The following is a 20513-nucleotide window of genomic DNA, read 5'->3' as shown; positions in this document are numbered from 1 at the left end:
TCGAGGCACGGTCCTAAAGCACACAAAGACACGAAACTAAAATGTTGCCTCGTACGTTAGCAGACGTGCCTCTCTGGTGCGAACGTGTAAAAGACAACAATACTAACACAAACAGACGGCACTGAATATAAGCCAAACACAAAACGCGCTTCTCCCAAACAATACATATGCGCCACTTCAACAGGTTCTCTAAATATACATGAATTCGCGCAAACGTCAACAATGAACTTGTAACATGAAGAAACATAAGAAATTATATTCACATAACATGAGACAGTACTCCATAGGTTTGAACTAAAAGTACTCATTAATTATACAAAAAAAGAAATGAAAGTCTTCCAGGAGTCCATTCTGCTTAGACCACCGGGACCATTCTAGTCAGTTGGAGTTCTGCTCAAAAGCATCAACGGCGTCCGGGGTCGGGAAGACAACGAGGATGCATCATGTCCTTCATAGACAGAACTCGGCGGTAGAGCTCGTAGCTGACATACCCATCCTAAAATAAAAAGCGGATGAGAATGAAGATATACGTAAAGGGGAAAAAGTACTATTGTTGCAATAAAACAAAAATATAAAGACGAAATTTTCACTTACAATTGCCGCATATTTCAGGTGTTCAAGGGAAAGCGGCTTCCATTCCCAGTAGTCATGCAGACCTTGTGGAAAAGACGACTTCATACTCAAGTAAGATTTGTTTATGACGGCTCCTGCCAAATCTGCCATGGAATCCCTTAGATTGCCTCCTTTGATCATGAGCTCCTCCTGAAGGTCGATGTGACACTCTCTTGGGATTTTGAGGTAACTGTTTGCGAGAACATCCCTATCATTCCTGACGTCGACACTAGCGAAAATTATACCTTTGTTCCGAAGGAAATCCTTCAGAGCAGCGCACTCCGACCTGGCCTTGCACAAGTGATAAACAAGAACATGCTTGCGCATCGCCAGTTGCATAACGGCAACTTTTCTACTACGATCAAAATAATCCTCTCATGTGTACTCCAGATCAAGACCAACAAACTTGTACCTGTCCTCACGCAGCCATTCCTCATAGAGAGTAAGAATCTCCTCCACCTTGTGGGGCTCATTGGTGTACAACACCTCGAGCTTGGTATTACCATCAGCATCTATAAAGAGACGCTCAGTAGTGTTCCTGAAGTCGTCCATGGAACCGAGGCTGAGATTACAATGGAGTTTGACTGTGCTTCTCGTACGAGGCGAGGATGACGGGAGCTACCTGCACTTCTCTGGAGGGAATAAGACACGATAACCTCCAGGAATAGACCACTACTTAACCTTTGGGGAGAGACGACTCAGTTACCATGCACCCATTTAATTGCTAAGGAAATGGTGAATGGACGATTGTGCTTCTACAACTCGTGAAACCATGCACTTCAAAAGTCACGACTGCCACGCTGTAATCGAGGAGCCTCTAGGTTAACTCTAGCACGGTATCTGGCACAATAAATACTAACAATAAATAGCCATCCCATCGGTCACCAGCACATCTTTTGACCGAGAGAACAATGCAAGAGGCAAACGAGATGACCCTGTCGTACAAATACTACACTGGGAGTGAACAAAAATAGAAGCTCTGTTCGCCAGAACAAAAGCCACACGCGTGCATCCACTTTGGTTACAGACAAACCTCAGTAACATCAACGCACCATGTCTGCGTACCACCAGAAACATTGACAAAACAAAAGCACGTCCATGCTTCTGACATACATATAACCATGGGCTATCATACATATTCCCGCCTGAAGCCAGCATACATAAAAACAGTGACTCCCCTGGGTCAACGACTGCCTGAAAAAAATTGCAATACCAAAGTCACGAATCGTGACTCGATTTCAGATGCAAACGTGCCTCTCATTAGGAACCATCATGCCTCCCGTCAATTTGCATCCCCCGACATATCGACCATGCCTCTCCTATTACAACGACCGTGCATCTAATAACATCATCACCGGTCCTCTCCTAAAGAAACACCCAACCATATCTGATTAAACATGTGATTAAAAAAACAAAACCACGAGCATGCTTTTCAGCATGTATAACCGTGCCTCACAGAAAGTATGTGAGGGAGGATAGGCACGTAGAAGACTTCGCTGGGAAGCAGCACAGCTGTACAACTACAGTGATAGGCAGCTGGACGAGTCAAACGTCTCGCGTCCCCATAAAACCTCGGAATACATGCACACCATCCACAAACCAGCGTTCATTCCATTTTGCAGGATAAAAAATAAAACAAGAAGCACTCATTACTACTCTTGCTCTCTCAAGACTGCTTTATATTTAAATAAGCTCCGACTCCCTCAGCCACATCACAACTCACTTGCCTTCTCCGTCCCCTGCTTCTAGCCTAGGGTTCGTGCTTCTTCCCCGCACACAATCTGATTTCAAACAAGTTATTGTAGATTTTTTATTGGATCTCTCGATTAATTTCTAAGTCGTGCTTCCCTCGTAGATTGCTGGTCGTGGGTGCTTGCCATAAGCTTCCCATCACAACCCATCTGGCTTATCCGTCCGCCTACTTCTAGGGTTCGTGCTTCTTCCTCGCACACAGTCTCATTTCAAACAAGTTATTGTAGATTTTTTATTGGATCTCTCGATTAACTTCTAAGCCGTGCTTCTCTCGTAGATTTGCTGGCCGTGGGTACTTGCCCTAAGCTTCCCATACCCCAATCTCCGTTCGTCGACGCCCGTTCTTCTTCTCTCGCAGGTAAAAAGCATATGCAAAAGCAGCATGCTCCGATCCGTATCTATGTTTTGAAAAAGATATTTAAATTATTACTATTTTATGTTTAGGTTTTTCATTTGATAGTTATTGAAGCATCAGATCCGGTACAACGACTTCATTCTCTAAAGCAATAAAAAAACCATTTGAAAATTTAAACAAGTGATCTAAACTCTGTCATACTGCTTTTCTGGAAGGACTATATTAGAAGTTTTCTGGTAAATTTGTAGTTGTTCTCTGCCTTCGTACGGATATTTTTAATACGGCTAACGTAGCTGAAGCTAGTCGTTGTCTACCTTCAACGTTGAAGCTTGTTTTAAATTGTTATGATATTCTTGTTTTCTTAACATAGTTGTTCTGAATTATTTAGGTATGATTTGCCCTACCTGCCGCCAACCAGGCGGCCCTTGCGAACCACACCCTGAAGTTCTCAAGCACCCTCAGGTTATTCTTGATGAAAATTGCTGGAGCCGCATGGTTAGTAAGCATTACTAACGTATTAGTTGCTTACAACACAGTAGAAATCATCGCTTTTACTCATACCCACTTGCACCTACACTAGGTTCCCCTGCTGTCACTTCTTCGCACCTGTCTTGTGTTTTCATTTTCCATTAGTTTGCCTGCCCATACCTTGATTACTATAGTGCATCTTCAGTTCTAATTAAAATTAGTCAACATATGCCAAAAATCTATAATTCTTATCAAAAATTCATATCCAATTTAAGAAAACTTTTAACATTAATAATATGCAAGTTCAAATTTATACTTACAGGATGTTATTTTACTATTTTTTTCCAGTATGTACCTTGTAATGTCAGAGCTTTTCTCGCTGAATACATCGACGAGAGGAAGAAAGAAGCAAGAAAATTGCGTAAAGAGCAGGTAGAGCCAGCCCTTCTTACGAATGAAGGAAAGTCTTACAATGCTTTGTTTAAGCATAGGGCGAACTACACAAAGTTCTACGGTGGTGAGTGGAACACCTTTGCGGATGATTATGAACTTCGTGCTGGAGACCGCATAGAATTTGAACTACCAGACGAGGGTCTCAATCTCGAAATACAAACATATCGGGATGACAAAAGACTGCTTCCATTACCCCATGTTGGTAGGTATTTAATATTACAAACTTATCTTCTTTCGCAATATTTTTATATTACAAACTTATCTTCTTTCGCTGTAATTTTATATGCATTAATCGAACTAAAAAATATTAACCCCGTGTTGGATATAACTTTATCTAACTTTAAAATCCTTTTCTTTTTCTAGCTCTCGATGATCTTTCTTCTGACGATTTCGACCATGTTCACTGCTGTGTCTACTCTAAGGATATTGAGCTTACCTACGACCACACACGATTCTTTCTACAACGCCTTTTCGAAGATACTTTCATCCGTTGCCGTCCATTTGTCCATGTCTTGACTCCCACAAACACCAAAGACTACGTCATGGTTGGTTACAACTGTCCTCATTAAAATACCAAACGTATTTTGCGCATATGTAATATAAACAATACTGACGTAATATTGCTTATATGTAAAATTATAAAGAACCTATTTATTCAAACCTAAAACAAAAAAACTTCCATTGTTCTCTTAATATGTTGTTTTATCTGTTTACACACAAACCTGAACATGCCAGGAATTATATTACTTCCAATATGGAATTTCTTAATGTTTGTGCACTCATCGTATTCAGCCATTCTTTTATTTATTGTCCAAGTGACAAATCAACGGTTTTAATTTATATTTAATTTCGATTTTCTTCTAGAAAATTCCGGGGAGCGTTGTCTCAACACTAAAGAGATGGGTGGACATGCCAACCAATGGCAGGGTGACCCTTGAAGCTCCTGATGAACCTACCCATGTCATCACTCCTTCGTCGTACTACATCTCCAAAAACGACGGCAGGATGGTAATAGAAAAGTCTTCTTTCAGAGACTTCATGTCAGCTGCATCCTTCGTTGAAAAGAACGTTGTTCTAATGAATTTCAAAGAGTGCCATGACCGTTCTGTGTCCATCACCATTCAGCGCATTATGTAGATTCCGTCAGAACCAGCACCTAAAATGGAAGCAAACGGTGTATCTCCTTGAATGTTCAACGCTCGTTTCATGATGAAGCCTCCAGGAGCAAAACACTGATTACTATAAGTTTGCTAGTTAGGATGGTAGAGTAATGTAACTATTATGGACCATGTACTTGCTTGAACTATCGGAATGATCTTTTGCAACTTATGTAGCTCTTACGGACACTCAACTTGCCATTTCAACCATCGGAATGATCCTTTGCAACAAATGCTGTTTGAACTATCGGAATGATTCATTCCAAAAAATGTAGTTCTTATCTTTTGAAAAGCTCACAATTCAAAAAACCAAAAAACAAAAAGATTCATTTTCAAAAATCAAACGAAACAAGAATAAGTTTGTGATTCAAAACCTCTAGCAATGCCATGTTATCAAACTTATTCAAACCATCTAGTGAAACATATCTCAATTAAAAACCAAACATGACTCCGTTTTCAAATCCAAACTATATTTACTTCAACTTTTCCTAAACACACACTTGTGCACCAAATAACATAAACACCGTGCCTCCCTAACCAAGGAAGATTATTAATTAAAAAAACATTTTCACAACAAAGGCACGACCATGCATCTGCTGAGTGTTCTACCGTTTACACGATTACTTTCACAGCCAAAGATGAAATACGCACATATGGATCACGCAGGCAGCACGCAACGAATAAAAAAATTCAATGAACAAGACAAGTGAAAATCTTTAAAAAAAACCGGATAAAACAAACCCCTGTTTTCGAAATTCTACGCCTGGAACCGCTGCGTGACTAGCAACTGCTCTTTGGCGGTTTCCTTTTTTGCACGACAAAAGAACCCTTTCACTTTTCCGACTCCATTTCATCCTCTTCCTCGAAAGTTTCTCGTCGGCCGCAATTCACCACCGCACACCTCCAGCCATGGACGACGGGAAACTAACAACACTCACCGAACACATCACTACCCACGGTACAACCGTGCTCGAGGTGGTGTACACCAACGACCCAAGGACCATGGAGCGGATCATCAAAAAGTACGAAGAATGGCTAAAGGAGGAGAAGAACAAGTTCGTCGGCCTCGACCTCGAGTACACACGTAAGAGCAGTTACATACGACAAGGGATCGCCGTCGTCCAACTTGCCATGCGCGAGCATGTCCTTGTATACCACTACTGCAGATCCGAGCGCTCCCAGGCGTTAGTTGACTTCCTGCAACGGAAAGTGGTAACTTTCACTAGCGTCGACACTAGGAACGACAAGACCATGCTTGCCCGTGCATGGATCAAAATTCCAGACGAGCACCACGTCGACATCCAGAGGCTATTCTGCATCAAGGGTGGTGGAGAAAGGGACTCCATGGCTGACCTTGCAGCGGCCATCATCGACCCCTCATACAAGAACATGAAGAAATCATTCCCAAAGGAGAAGCACCAGTTCTGGGAGTGGAAGCCACTTTCCCTGATACACCTTGAGTACGCGGCAAAGGACGGGTATGTTAGCTACGAGTTTACCGTAGAATCCTAATCATCAAGAACGGGCTACGTCACCTCCACCAACAACCAATGAAAGAAAGACTCCGCCCACATAAGAGCAATGACGAGGGATCTTCCAGCGCCTGGAGGCGCCGGAAGGGAAACAGTGGTTGGTAAATTGCGAGAAAATGGATGTCTACATTAAACTAATAGGAACTACTATTATCATAATTTAGATTGTATGAACCTATGTTGTAAATATGTTTGTTGTTGCTCAAAGATGCTGTGTGTATTGTATTACTATTTTACGTTTGAACTTTGAACACAGTGGTGTGCTCATGTACAAATGCATACTACGTTTTGCATGTCGAAATGCAATTAGTAAGTTATGTCCCAGTACTGAGCAAGCATATATTGTATCCATGATTATAGAACGAGAGATATCTCGCACGATATTGTATTATAATTTTCATACTCAACCTTTACAAGATGCATCGTGCATTTACAAGAATATGTGATGATATCGTTGTAAACTTTCAGTACAATGCTTATTAAACATTAGCGTGAACAATTCATAAATATTGCAGAAGATCATTCGGTACACAGTCACAAGCGACGAGAACTTTGTTACTTTAACCACATTGGAAAAAATCCTTGCCTCCATTTCACATCAAACACCGCTCCGTCCATTCAGAACATCCTTGCTATTGTACACAGGTTCCTCTCCGTACACCAGTTCTGCACGATGCCACAAAACTACACTACTGTGTGCAACTGACCTATGTACAAGCGTGGCTCACTAAGTGTCTACTCAATCCATGCCTGTGGTGCCACGCACCCGTGACCCTAGAGACTTCACACCTGTGCATCCACAACCGAGCCACTCTAACCAGATATTCGGACCGATGCCTCTACTGCCGTACATCCGTGCCTCTAGAATCTTGACAGCAGCAAGAGGGTTCAAAACCGTGCCTCCACACAACCGTGCTTGTACTGACTGCACTTCCGTGCCTCTGTTTGCTTGATCAACGTGCCTCACATGAAACCCACAGTAACTCTACGTGCTCCGCACGCGTGATCACCAATGTAACTTTGGTGCTGCACAGACGCGTCTCTCAGTATACCCGTACCTCCACAACCGTGCTTGTACTGACTATAATTCCATGCCTCCGTTTTGCTCAATCCACGAGCCTCACATAAAACCAATAGTAACTCTACGTACTACACACACACGTGCCTCTCGCATGAAACCCATAATATCTCGCCCGTACAACTTTGGCGCTGCACACACGTACCTCTCGGTATACCCGTGCCTCCTCATGACCGTGCCTGCACTGACTTCAATTCTGTGCCTTCATTTGCTTAATCCACGTGCCTCACATAAAAGAGATGCACAGCCGTGCCTCAGAGTAAACAACACACGTGCCTCTACTGTATTGATAACTATGACCCCAATTAAATAACATCCGTCCAAAAAAACATATTTAAAAGAGATGCACAGCCATACCTCTTCTACAAACATACAACAACAATGAACACTTAGGTTCATATCGTTTCATATATCTAGATAACATTAAACCGTACCATAGATTTTTAAACAAAATCCATTTATGTTCAAAGGCTATAACTAACATCACTGTGGCAGAAGATTGAAGATAACAACAAGCCTCCCATCACGCTCTTTGAAAGTTATCAGCACCAAGCTGTTTACTTCAATAGACGATACCTGGAGAAAATCACTGAAACCTTCCTGTTTGAACACCATTCTACTACCCAAGCCAATGAAGTAGGAGCAAGGAGTGCTCACATATATATCATCATCACCAGATTCCAAAGTAACTTCAAGGGTTAAAATGTCAGTCCTAGGAAAAGTCACAAACTCCTTCAAACTCCTCACAACAATACCAGGAATAACCTGACAAAAAACATCAAGCTATCAGAAATAGAACAAAAATTCAAAACTATAAATAGAAGAGATAATAAAAATAAATAAATAAACAGAAACAAAGAAAAAACAATGGAAAAAAATCTGACCATATGATGACCATTAACATTCATGGAATCAATCCTGTGAACAAAAGGACAACATGGTATGTAGACATCATCAAAGAGTTGACACCTCATGAAATACATCTGCTGATAATTAAGAAAAACACCACGGGTGTAATAACAACTCCCAACAAGTTCCATCTCGGAGTCGCTCGAACCATCAAGAGCTACAAAATATAATTACACAGGCTCAAGGGAACAGAAAAATCATCATGTGCAATAAAACAAGCTAAAAACTTCCTTAAAAATAAACCTTACCAACAGACGGTAAAGGAGACAACGCATCTCCACGACCAACACGATAAAAATCAATACCAATCCATGTTCCATAATGTTCAAGCCTAATGGTCATTATATCACGAGGACGAACACCATAATCACTAACCAATCGTTCCCAGGAAGGACCATGGAATTTGCTCCTCAACAGACCATGAATAAATAGAACACCATACAAATAACCCTCATTGCACTGAAGAGCAAGATCAGTATGTTTGTCACCCCTCCTTATGGCTAAAGCCTTACACTCCTCGATGTAACGAGCAAGATGAGCTCTAACACTGCACGAAACATACTGCACAACAAACAAAACAAGGATCATAATCAAAACCTAAACAGCAAGAGCAGCACCAAAAGAAATAAGCGTGTGTGCCAAAAATTGAACAATTATAAAATGATATTCTTACAACACGCCTCCAACAACGCCGGTCTAGGACCACACTGAACCCATCTACAGAAGAATCAACAGAAGAACACGGGCCACCAGGCATACGGCAAAAAGGACAAGCCATAACTGCAAGGAACACAATGATTATCAAGAACTAATCCCACAAAACCCAGTTGAAACTTGACATCTGATAGTGTTGGTACTCCCCACCCGTAACTACCCCATAAATCTCCATATCCCGGAAATATAATGGGAACAAAAAGAGAAACGAGAAACAGGGAACCCACGAAGGCAACCGGTAGGGAACGGCGATATCGCGAACGGGGAAGCACGGTCGACGCTAAAGAAGGACCACCGTAAGAGCAGGCAACAAGCGCGGCGGCCGGGACAGGGGACGCTGTAACCACGCGACAAGAGCGGCGGCCGCGACGGGCGGAGACGACAGCAAAGAAAGAACAGTGCTCCACGACAGTTCGCCCACACCAGAGAGAAACAGATCTCAAAACAGATCAAAAGGTTTTACAAAACATTAAAAGTATAAGGACTAAAGTGAAAAAAGGAAAAACCAGAAAGGGAAACCGGAAACCGGAAAACACGGGAGACGCCATGTGCGCGACAAGTGTCGTGCACGAAGCGCCTCGGAAAAGTCTCACGACCGCTCCGCGCGTGACACTTGGCGCGCGGGGAGCGCTCCCCGACTAATCGTTGCGAGGAGCGCTCCTCAATTAGTGACATTGCATTGGTGGAGAGTGTGATTACTGAGCTTACTAATTTTGGGCCTCCTGCAGATTTTACTTAAATTGGTGGGCTGGTAGCTCTACCTCTGCTGCAAATATGTTTTCCACGGCAGCCCTTTGGGCTCTCGGAAAATCTAGAAACGATATGTGTTTCAACTTGGAAACCTTTTGGAAATATTAGCACTTTTCCGATTAGACTAATCCACGACTAAACAGTAGGCATGGCAAATACGGTATGCATCTCATACCAATACCTAAGCATACTAGCATGTACAGAATATAGAAGCAAACCATCTATAAGCAGTACATATACGGCTAGCACAAGTACGAGTAAACGAGGGATGAACATATCATACCCTCCGGCTGGCCAGGCAAACGCGGCGGCGGCAGCAACAACCTCGGCGCCGTCCGTGGCCTACTTCTTAGCGGTGGCGTCGTCGACCACGGTGTCGATGCAGGGGAAGTAGTGGAAGCAGAGGCGGATGGAGAGATGGAGACGGATCGGGAGTAGTCGTGTCAAGACGCTCCCCAAAAACCTTATTGTCGTTCTCCCAGGCAGGATCTCGAACGTCAGGCTTCTGGAGGCACCTACTCTCCCGACCAACCATGCACACGGTCGTCGGGATGGGATGCCGGAGGCAGCTCAGAGTGAGGAACAGTAGATGATGGATAGGGTTACGCGAGAGGGAGTGAGTGAACTGAACTAGGTCACTCTACTGGCGAGAGCCTTCGTATATAGGCCGTCGGGTAGGAAGTCGTGGGCCTGGGCGGAGGCCCACAACGGGAAGGGAGTCGTCGTTCCCGGAGAAGGGTAGCACACCCACGAATGGAGTCGGCAAATCTCGGGAACACAACCAGCCCACGGTCCAACGTCTCGGACAGTGACGCATCTGTTAGTGACTCGTTAATTAATCCCCGATTAATTAATTCGTTCCTCACTGGCAAAAATAAGCTTCGACTCAGCTCATTCCCAAAACCCGCGCGCGTCGTGTCATGGCGAGGCGTGCGGCGGAGGAGGAGCGCGCGTGTACCACTCCTCTTCCCAAGCTCCCAGTGGCAAGTGGTAGAGCAGCCCTTATAAAGGGGTCTCAACTCTCCTCAACTAGCAAGGTGGTACTAAATTACCCACCAGCTGCCATATCCCACATGGGCCTCAAGATTAACCAGGAATCATTGTTCATATGGGCCTAAAGCCCATCTATGATTCAACAATCCCCCACCATATCTCGAGGCACATAAGTTTGTCAATTGTTCCGAACAATGTTTGATATATCAGAAATTTCAGCGGAGACTGTTAAGTTGAACTTCCACCTAGAGTAACAGGATTAGACTTGTTCACAACTGAACAATGGACTATGCCTTGAATTGTCAGTTTGGCGTGCAGAAGGTTCGCCTATTGTCAGCTGATACGTGGCTGTCGAAGGCTAAACCACACGGTGGAGCTTATTAGTCATACTCCATACCTTCTCACGAGCTTCCTAGAGATTACCCGATCTCATAGACCGTGACCAGCAGTCGGGCTCACATAGGTGTGTTCCTCCAAAAAAATGCTCTGTAGGTTAGCATCTTACTTACACAAGCTTTGGAATACATTAAGACAAAAGTCAGTCTGCCTTACAGAGTATTATTGTATCTCCAATGGAGTGGGTTAATTAAGGATGCTTTCCTCAGTTGACCGCTGGATTGTTTCCCCAGGTCCTAATTCGCGGGATCCCCGATCACATAGGTTGGGTTACCCCTGAAAGGATCGATATAGTTGACTAAAGGGGGGGTGAATAGGCAACTAACAATTTTTATCTTTTCTTTATCAATTTAAACTTTGCATCAAAGTAGGTTGTCTAGATGTGCAACTAGGTGAGCAACCTATATGATGCAACAACAACAAGCACACAAGCAAGCAAGGGATATAACACAAATAAGCTTGCACAAGTAAAGGCACGAGATAACCAAGAGTGGAGCCGGTGAAGACGAGGATGTGTTACCAAAGTTCCTTCCTTTTGAGGGGAAGTACGTCTCCGTTTGAGCGGTGTGGAGGCACAACGCTCCCCAAGAAGCCACTAGGGCCACCGTATTCTCCTCACGCCCTCACACAATGCGAGATGCCGTGATTCCACTATTGGTGCCCTTGGAGGCGGCGACCGGACCTTTACAAACAAGGTTGGGGCAATCTCCACAACTTAATTGGAGGCTCCCAACGACACCACGAAGCTTCACCACAATGGAATATGGCTCCGCGGTGACCTCAACCATCTAGGGTGCTCAAACACCCAAGAGTAACAAGATCCGCAAGGGATTAGTGGGGGGAATCAAATTTCTCTTGGCGGAAGTGTAGATCGTGGCCTTCTCAACCAATCCCTAGAAAATCAACAAGTTTGATTGGCTAGGGAGAGAGATCAGGCGAAAATGGAGCTTAGAGCAACAATGGAGCTTGGGGATGGAAGAGGTAGTCAACTCAGAGAAGAAGACTCCCCTTATATAGTGCAAGGACAAATCCAACTGTTATCCATTAACTCAGCACGCGACGCGCGGTACTACAACACCTGGCAAGCGATACTACCGCACGGGACCACGGTACCACCGCAGGGAACTGCGGTACTACCGTTGGCGTAGCAGGAGCTAGACCAGCCTATGGTAAGGGCGGTAGAACCGCTGGAGCGGTACTACCTGTTGGGAAACGTAGTAATTTCAAAAATAATCCTACGCACACGCAAGATCATGGTGATGCACGGCAACGAGAGGGGATAGTGTTGTCCACGTACCCTCGTAGACCGAAAGCGGAAGCGTTATGACAACGTTGTTGATGTAGTCGTACGTCTTCACGATCGACCGATCCTAGTACCGAACGTATGGCACCTCCGCGATCTGCACACGTTCAGCTCGGCGACGTCCCACGAACTCACGATCCAGTAGAGCTTCGAGTGAGAGCTTCGTCAGCACGACGGCATGATGACGGTGATGATGAAGTTACCGGCGCAGGGCTTCGCCTAAGCACTACGACGATATGACCGAGGTGGATTATGGTGGAGGGGGCACCGCACACGGCTAAAAGATCAATGATCAACTTGTGTGTCTATGGGGTGCCCCCTCCCCCGTATATAAAGGAGTGGAGGAGGGGGAGGGCCGGCCCTCCTATGGCGTGCCCCATGGGGAGTCCTACCCCCACTGGGAGTAGGATTCCCCCCTTCCATGTAGTAGGAGTAGGAGAGAAGGAAGGAGGAGAGAGGGAGAAGGAAAGGGGCGCCACCCCCCTTACCTAGTCCAATTCGGACTAGGGGGGGCGCGGCCTGCCCTGGCCGCCCCTCTCTCTCTCCACTAAGGCCCATTACACTTCCCGGGGGGGTTCCGGTAACCCCCCGGTACTCCAGTATATGCCCGAACTCACTCGGAACCCTTCCGATGTCCAAACATAGTCGTCCAATATATTGATCTTTATGTCTCGACCATTTCGAGACTCCTCGTCATGTCCGTGATCATATCCAGGACTCCGAACTATCTTCGGTACATCAAAACACATAAACTCATAATACCGATCGTCACCGAACGTTAAGCTTGCGGACCTTACGGGTTCGAGAACTATGTAGACATGACCGAGACATGTCTTCGGTCAATAACCAATAGCGGAACCTGGATGCTTGATACGTCTCCAATGTATCTATAATTTTTTATTGTTCCATGCTATATTATATTCTGTTTTGGATGATTAATGGGCTTTATTATACACTTTTATATTATTTTTGGGACTAACCTATTAACCGGAGGCCTAGCCCAAATTGCTGTTTTTTTGCCTATTTCAGTGTTTCACAGAAAAAGAATATCAAACGGAGTCCAAACGGAATGAAACCTTTGGGAACGTGATTTTCGGAACAAACGTGATCCAGAGGACTTGGAGTGGACGTCAAGCAACCAACGAGGAAGCCACGAGGTAGGGGGCGCGCCTACCCCCTTGGGCGCACCCTCCACCCTCGTGGGCCCCTCGTAGCTCCACCGACCTACTTCTTCCTCCTATATATACCTACGTACCCCCAAACCATCAGCAGAGGAGCAAAAACCCTATTTCCACCACCGCAACCTTCTGTACCCGTGAGATCCCATCTTGGGGCCTTTTCCGGCGCTCCGCCAGAGGGGGGATTGATCACGGAGGGCTTCTACATCAACACCATAGCCTCTCCGATGATGTGTGAGTAGTTTACCTCAGACCTTCAGGTCCATAGTTATTAGCTAGATGGCTTCTTCTCTCTCTTTGGATCTCAATACAAAGTTCTCCTCGGTTCTCTTGGAGATCTATTTGATGTAACACTTCTTTTTGCGGTGTGTTTCTCGAGATCCGATGAATTGTGGGTTTATATCGAGATTATCTATGAACAATATTTGAATCTTCTCTGAATTATTTTATGTATGATTGGTTATCTTTGCAAGTCTCTTCGAATTATCAGTTTGGTTTGGCCTACTAGATTGATCTTTCTTGCAATGGGAGAAGTGCTTATCTTTGGGTTCAATCTTGCGGTGCTCGATCCCAGTGACAGTAGGGGAAACGACACGTATTGTATTGTTGCCATCGAGGATAAAAAGATGGGGTTTATATCATATTGCATGATTTTATCCCTCTACATCATGTCATCTTGCTTAAAGCGTTACTCTGTTCTTATGAACTTAATACTCTAGATGCATGCTGGATAGCGGTCGATGTGTGGAGTAATAGTAGTAGATACAGGCAGGAGTCGGTCTACTTGTCACGGACGTGATGCCTATGTACATGATCATACCTAGATATTCTCATAACTATGCTCAATTCTATCAATTGCTCGACAGTAATTCGTTTACCCACCGTAATACTTATGCTATCTTGAGAGAAGCCACTAGTGAAACCTATGGCCCCATGGTCTATTTTCCATCATATTAATCTCCCGACAACAAGCTATTTCTGGCGTCGTTTATTTTGCTCTCTTTACTTTTACTCTTTATCATAAAAATACCAAAAAAAATATCTTATCATCTCTATCAGATCTCACTCTCGTAAGTGACCGTGAAGGGATAGACAACCCCTTTATCGCGTTGGTTGCGAGGTTCTTATTTGTTTGTGTAGGTGTGTGGGACTCGGGCGTGGTCTCCTACTGGATTGATACCTTGGTTCTAAAAAACTAAGGGAAATACTTATGCTACTTTACTGCATCACCCTTTCCACTTCAAGGGAAAACCAACGCAATGCTCAAGAGGTAGCAATGCTCATATTGGTTCCTACATATTCTACGAAGATCTTTTTCGGTCAAACCGCATAACAACATACGTTGTTCCCTTTGTCATCGGTATGTTACTTGCCCGAGATTCGATCATTGGTATCTCAATACCTAGTTCAATCTCGTTACCGGCAAGTCTCTTTACTCGTTCCGTAATGCATCATCCCACAACTAACTCATTAGTCACATTGCTTGCAAGGCTTATATTGATGTGCATTACCGAGAGGGCCCAGAGATACCTCTCCGACAATCGGAGTGACAAATCCTAATCTTGATCTATGCCAACTCAACAAGTACCATCGGAGACACCTGTAGAGCACCTTTATAATCACCCAGTTACGTTGTGACGTTTGGTAGCACACAAAGTGTTCCTCCGGTATTCGGGAGTTGCATAATCTCATAGTCATAGGAACATGTATAAGTCATGAAGAAAGCAATAACAATATACTAAACGATCAAATGCTAAGCTAACGGAATGGGTCAAGTCAATCACATCATTCTCTAATGATGTGATCCCGTTAATCAAATGACAACTCATGTCAATGGCTAGGAAACTTAACCATGTTTGATTCAACGAGCTAGCCAAGTAGAGGCATACTAGTGACACTCTGTTTGTCTATGTATTCACACATGTACTAAGTTTCCGGTTAATACAATTCTAGCATGAATAATAAACATTTATCATGATATAAGGAAATATAAATAACAACTTTATTATTGCCTCTAGGGCATATTTCCTTCAGTCTCCCACTTGCACTAGAGTCAATAATCTAGATTACACAGTAATGGTTCTAACACCCATGGAGTCTTGGTGTTGATCATGTTTTGCTCGTGAGAGAGACTTAGTCAATGGGTCTGCAACATTCAGATCCGTATGTATCTTGCAAATCTCTAAGTCTCCCTCCTTGACTTGATCACGGATGGAATTGAAGTGTCTCTTGATGTGCTTGGTTCTCTTGTGAAATCTGGATTCCTTTGCCAAGGCAATTGCACCAGTATTGTCACAAAAGATTTTCATTGGACCCGATGCACTAGGTATGACACCTAGATCGGATATGAACTCCTACATCCAGACTCCTTCATTTGCTGCTTCCGAAGCAGCTATGTACTCTGCTTCACATGTAGATCCCGCCACGACGCTTTGCTTAGAACTGCACCAACTGACAGCTCTAGCATTCAATATAAACACGTATCCGGTTTGTGACTTAGAGTCATCTGGATCAGTGTCAAAGCTTGCATCGACGTAACCATTTATGACTTGCTCTTTGTCACCTCCATAAACGAGAAACATATCCTTAGTCCTTTTTAGGTATTTCAGGATGTTCTTGACCGCTGTCCAGTGATCCACTCCTGGATTACTTTGGTACCTCCACTAGTAGAAAACAGGGCTTAGGTCACAGGGCAGTTTTCACATTAGCCTCGGTTCAGTCATGAACCGGGACTAATGTGAGCATTGGTCCCGGTTCGTGAGCCCAGGGGGGCGGCCGGGGCCTCGTGGGCATTGGTCCCGGTTCGTATGGACCCTTTGGTCCCGGTTGGTGGTACAAACCGGGACCAATGGGCCACGCTCCTGGCCCACCACCCTTTAGTCCCGGTTCATACCACAAACCGGGACTAAAGGGCTGGTCCTAGTTGTGGCCAGTGTTTAGTCCCACCTCGCCAACCGAAGGGCGCTCACACCAGTTTATAAGCCCGTCCCTCTATGCCTTGTTGAGCTTCTATTAAAGTGAAAGTAGATGCCCTTATACAGGAAATTTGACTTAAATTCATAGTAAATTTCATAGAAATTTAGTATGAATTTAGGTTGAATTTTCTCTATAAGTGCATCTATGTTCATTTTTTATATTTATAAAATAAATAAACCTTAATAAAATAAATAAAACTAAATAAACCTTAATAAAATAAAATAAAATAAACTATAGTAACTACAATAAATAAACCTTAATTAATTAAGTAAAAATAGCAGCAAGTAAAATAAATAAAAATAGCAGCAGTAAAATAAATAAAAATAAAATAATTAAAGTAAAAGACATAAGTAATTAGAAATAAAATAAATAAGTTTTTGTTGTAAGTAGAAAGAAAACCTTTTCAGAGTTCATTTGAAATGCTTTTGAATTTTAGGGTCTTATAGCTCAAAATAATTAGTAAATGCATGAAAAATAACAAATGAAGTCAGAAAGGATTGACAAATGATGATGTGGCTTTGAATGGTGCATTTTGAACACACAAAAAGTCAGGAGTTCAAATAAGTTTTAAAAAATGAAATCCCTTTGTAACAGACGAGTTTCCGGATGAAATCCTGATACTTTGAAAGAGATTGTCCGTTTTGTACACGAAGTGCATCCAGTTTTTGCCGTAACCCTCTCAACTTTCTTGCACATGCTATGTGGATGAAATGATGATATCATGCCAACTTTCAACCTTTTCAGAGTTCATTTGAAATGCTTTTGAATTTTAGGGTCTTATAGCTCAAAATAATTAGTAAATGCATGAAAAATAACAAATGAAGTCAGAAAGGATTGAAAAATGATGATGTGGCTTTGAATGGTGCATTTTGAACACACAAAAAGTCAGGAGTTCAAATAAGTTTTAAAAAATGAAATCCCTTTGTAACAGACGAGTTTCCGGATGAAATCCTGATACTTTGCAAGAGATTGTCCGTTTTGTACACGAAGTGCATTCAGTTTTTGCCGTAACCCTCTCAACTTTCTTGCACATGCTATGTGGATGAAATGATGATATCATGCCAACTTTCAACCTTTTCAGAGTTCATTTGAAATGCTTTTCAATTTTAGGGTCTTATAGCTCAAAATAATTAGTAAATGCATGAAAAATAACAAATGAAGTCAGAAAGGATTGAAAAATGATGATGTGGCTTTGAATGGTGCATTTTGAACACACAAAAAGTCAGGAGTTCAAATAAGGTTTAAAAAATGAAATCCCTTTGTAACAGACGAGTTTCCGGATGAAATCCTGATACTTTGAAAGAGATTGTCCGTTTTGTACACGAAGTGCATCCAGTTTTTGCCGTAACCCTCTCAACTTTCTTGCACATGCTATGTGGATGAAATGATGATATCATGCCAACTTTCAACCTTTTCAGAGTTCATTTGAAATGCTTTTCAATTTTAGGGTCTTATAGCTCAAAATAATTAGTAAATGCATGAAAAATAACAAATGAAGTCAGAAAGGATTGAAAAATGATGATGTGGCTTTGAATGGTGCATTTTGAACACACAAAAAGTCAGGAGTTCAAATAAGGTTTAAAAAATGAAATCCCTTTGTAACAGAAGAGTTTCCCGATGAAATCCTGATACTTTGAAAGAGATTGTCCGTTTTGTACACGAAGTGCATCCAGTTTTTGCCGTAACCCTCTCAACTTTCTTGCACATGCTATGTGGATGAAATGATGATATCATGCCAACTTTCAGCCTTTTCAGAGTTCATTTGAAATGCTTTTCAATTTTAGGGTCTTATAGTTCAAAATAATTAGTAAATGCATGAAAAATAACAAATGAAGTCAGAAAGGATTGAAAAATGATGATGTGGCTTTGAATGGTGCATTTTGAACACACAAAAAGTTAGGAGTTCAAATTAGGTTTAAAATATGAAATCCCTTTGTAACACACGAGTTTCCAGATGAAATTTAAACTATTCAAATTTGGAAACTAATGGATTAACAGAAAGTTTATAATTATTCTGAGCTAAAAGCAAAAAGAGTAAAAAAATAAAGCAAAAATCAAAAGAAAATAAATAATTCAAAAAACAAAAAAATACTGGAAAAAATAAAAAAAATGCCGCCTAATGGGCCACACAGCCTGCATACGACTAGAAACCCATCTGCACATGGGCCAGGATGCAGGCCCGCAGGCCCAATAGGCCCAACATGGCAATGACAAAGGTAGGCATGTATAATGCCTGCATATTAGAGAGGAGCTCAGCACCTGAGCTGCAGCGCAGCTTATAAACAGGTGCTGAGCTCTCTCAGCTAGCGAGGTGGGACTAAACTTCCCACCGCACCGCGCCAGCACATTAGTCCCGGTTGGTGGCTCCAACCGGAACCAATGCTCCCCTTTGGTCCCGGTTGGTGCCACCAACCGGGACCAAAGCCCTCTGCTTCCCGCCCTTTGCGCTGGTGAAAAGAGGCCTTTAGTCCCTGTTGGTGGCACCAACCGGGACCAAAGGGTGGGTATTGGTTCCGGTTGGAGCCACCAACCGGGACCAAAGCCTTTGCTATATAAGTAGCACTTTGGAAATTTTCTGATTTCCATCGCCAGTGTCCCCCCGCCCGACGACGCCGCGAGCTCGATCTACGCTGCCAGGCTACCCCATCGTCGTCGCCGTCGCCCGTGCCCCCGAGCCTACGCCATCGCCCGTCGCCGTCGTCCTCCCCCCCCCCCCCCCGCCGCCGTCGCCGTCGGCCTCTGCCGCGCGCCCCCGAGCAGTCGCCCCATATACGTCACCGTCACCGCCCTCCGCCCCCAGCCCGCCGCGGTCGCCGTCGCCCTCCGCCTCCCTGTGAGCGCCGCCCCGATCCCCTCCTCCTCCCTATAATGGCCGCCGCCGCTGCCGCCGCGCCCCCTAGCTATAGTACTGTACGTAGTTTAATTTAGATTTGTAATTTAGTTGTATTAATTTGGATGTGTAGTTAGATGTGTAGTTAATTTAGTTGTTGTAATTTAGATGTGTAGTTTAGATTTTTCATATTTAGAAGTCATTTATGTATGTTCATATTTAGAAGAAAAAGAAGGAGAGAAAAAGGAAAATAAGAAGAGGAAGAAGGAGAAGAAGAAGAAGAAGAAGAAGAATAAGAAGAAGAGGAGAAATAAATAAGAAGATGAAAAAGAAGAAAAAAAGAGTAGAAGAAGAAGAAATTATTCTATTTTTTCTTCTTCTCCTCTATTCCTTCTTCTTCTCCTCTTTTTTTCTTTTTTTTTCTTCGATCTCCTCCTCTATTCCTTTCTTCTTCTCCTCTTTTTTTCGTCTTCTTCCTCTTCTTATTTTTTATCGGGTATGTCGTTGTCGATATATGTACCCCCCTCCCCGATAACTTTTAGTAAGTACTACTTAGAAAGTGTTTAATAGAATTAGTTAGAAAAATAATAGAACTAGTTAAACTAGCTAGTTTATTTGTAGTAAGTACTACTTTATTCTATTTATAGTAAGGAAATTAATAGAACTAGTTTGTTTTTTTAGTTAAAGCAATTATTCCCGCATCGACGTCGACGATGCCTATCCCGCATCCTCGTCGTCGACTCGGCGGAGGAGGCCGGCTTGATCAGAGGGGCCATGTCCGGGACTGGGCTCCGCCGGGCTGGTTTTGGGAGGTGCTACCTTCCGGTGGGCGTAGGTTGGTGAGGAACCAGCCTGTCGTTGACCCGATCCTTGTTTGGTGGCGCTCGCGTGGGCCAGTGACGGTGCCGAGGCTTCCGGACACCGCGGAGGTGGTACGTCACCGTGTCAGCGAGGAGGACCAGCACGTCCGTCGCTACATGGTTGCGTTGGAGGGCAGGTTCGACAATACCTGGCAGGTTCTTCAGGGATCTCACTGGAGCTATGATCCTGTGATGGT

The 20513-nt window shown here is 43.5% G+C and overlaps 2 protein-coding genes across 2 annotated transcripts; one reads left to right on the top strand and one right to left on the bottom strand.

The window, feature by feature from the left end:
* Positions 1 to 403: 403 nt before the first annotated feature.
* On the bottom strand, positions 404 to 1164 carry LOC141041219 (uncharacterized). Its single transcript, XM_073507339.1, has 3 exons — positions 1025 to 1164; positions 595 to 898; positions 404 to 496 (listed from the first exon to the last, which is right to left on the bottom strand). The coding sequence occupies exons 1-3, from the start codon at positions 1162 to 1164 to the stop codon at positions 404 to 406; spliced, it is 537 nt and encodes a 178-aa protein (XP_073363440.1).
* Positions 1165 to 5706: 4542 nt separating this feature from the next.
* Positions 5707 to 6309, top strand: LOC141041218 (uncharacterized). The gene has a single exon (XM_073507338.1). It carries the CDS (start codon positions 5707 to 5709, stop codon positions 6307 to 6309), a length of 603 nt encoding a protein of 200 aa, XP_073363439.1.
* Positions 6310 to 20513: the final 14204 nt, after the last annotated feature.

This window comes from Aegilops tauschii, chromosome 2 (genome assembly GCF_002575655.3).
Source record: "Aegilops tauschii subsp. strangulata cultivar AL8/78 chromosome 2, Aet v6.0, whole genome shotgun sequence".
Lineage (NCBI taxonomy): Eukaryota > Viridiplantae > Streptophyta > Magnoliopsida > Poales > Poaceae > Aegilops > Aegilops tauschii.
Note: the sequence above shows the minus strand (reverse complement) of the source record. Positions and strands in the feature narration are given on the sequence as shown.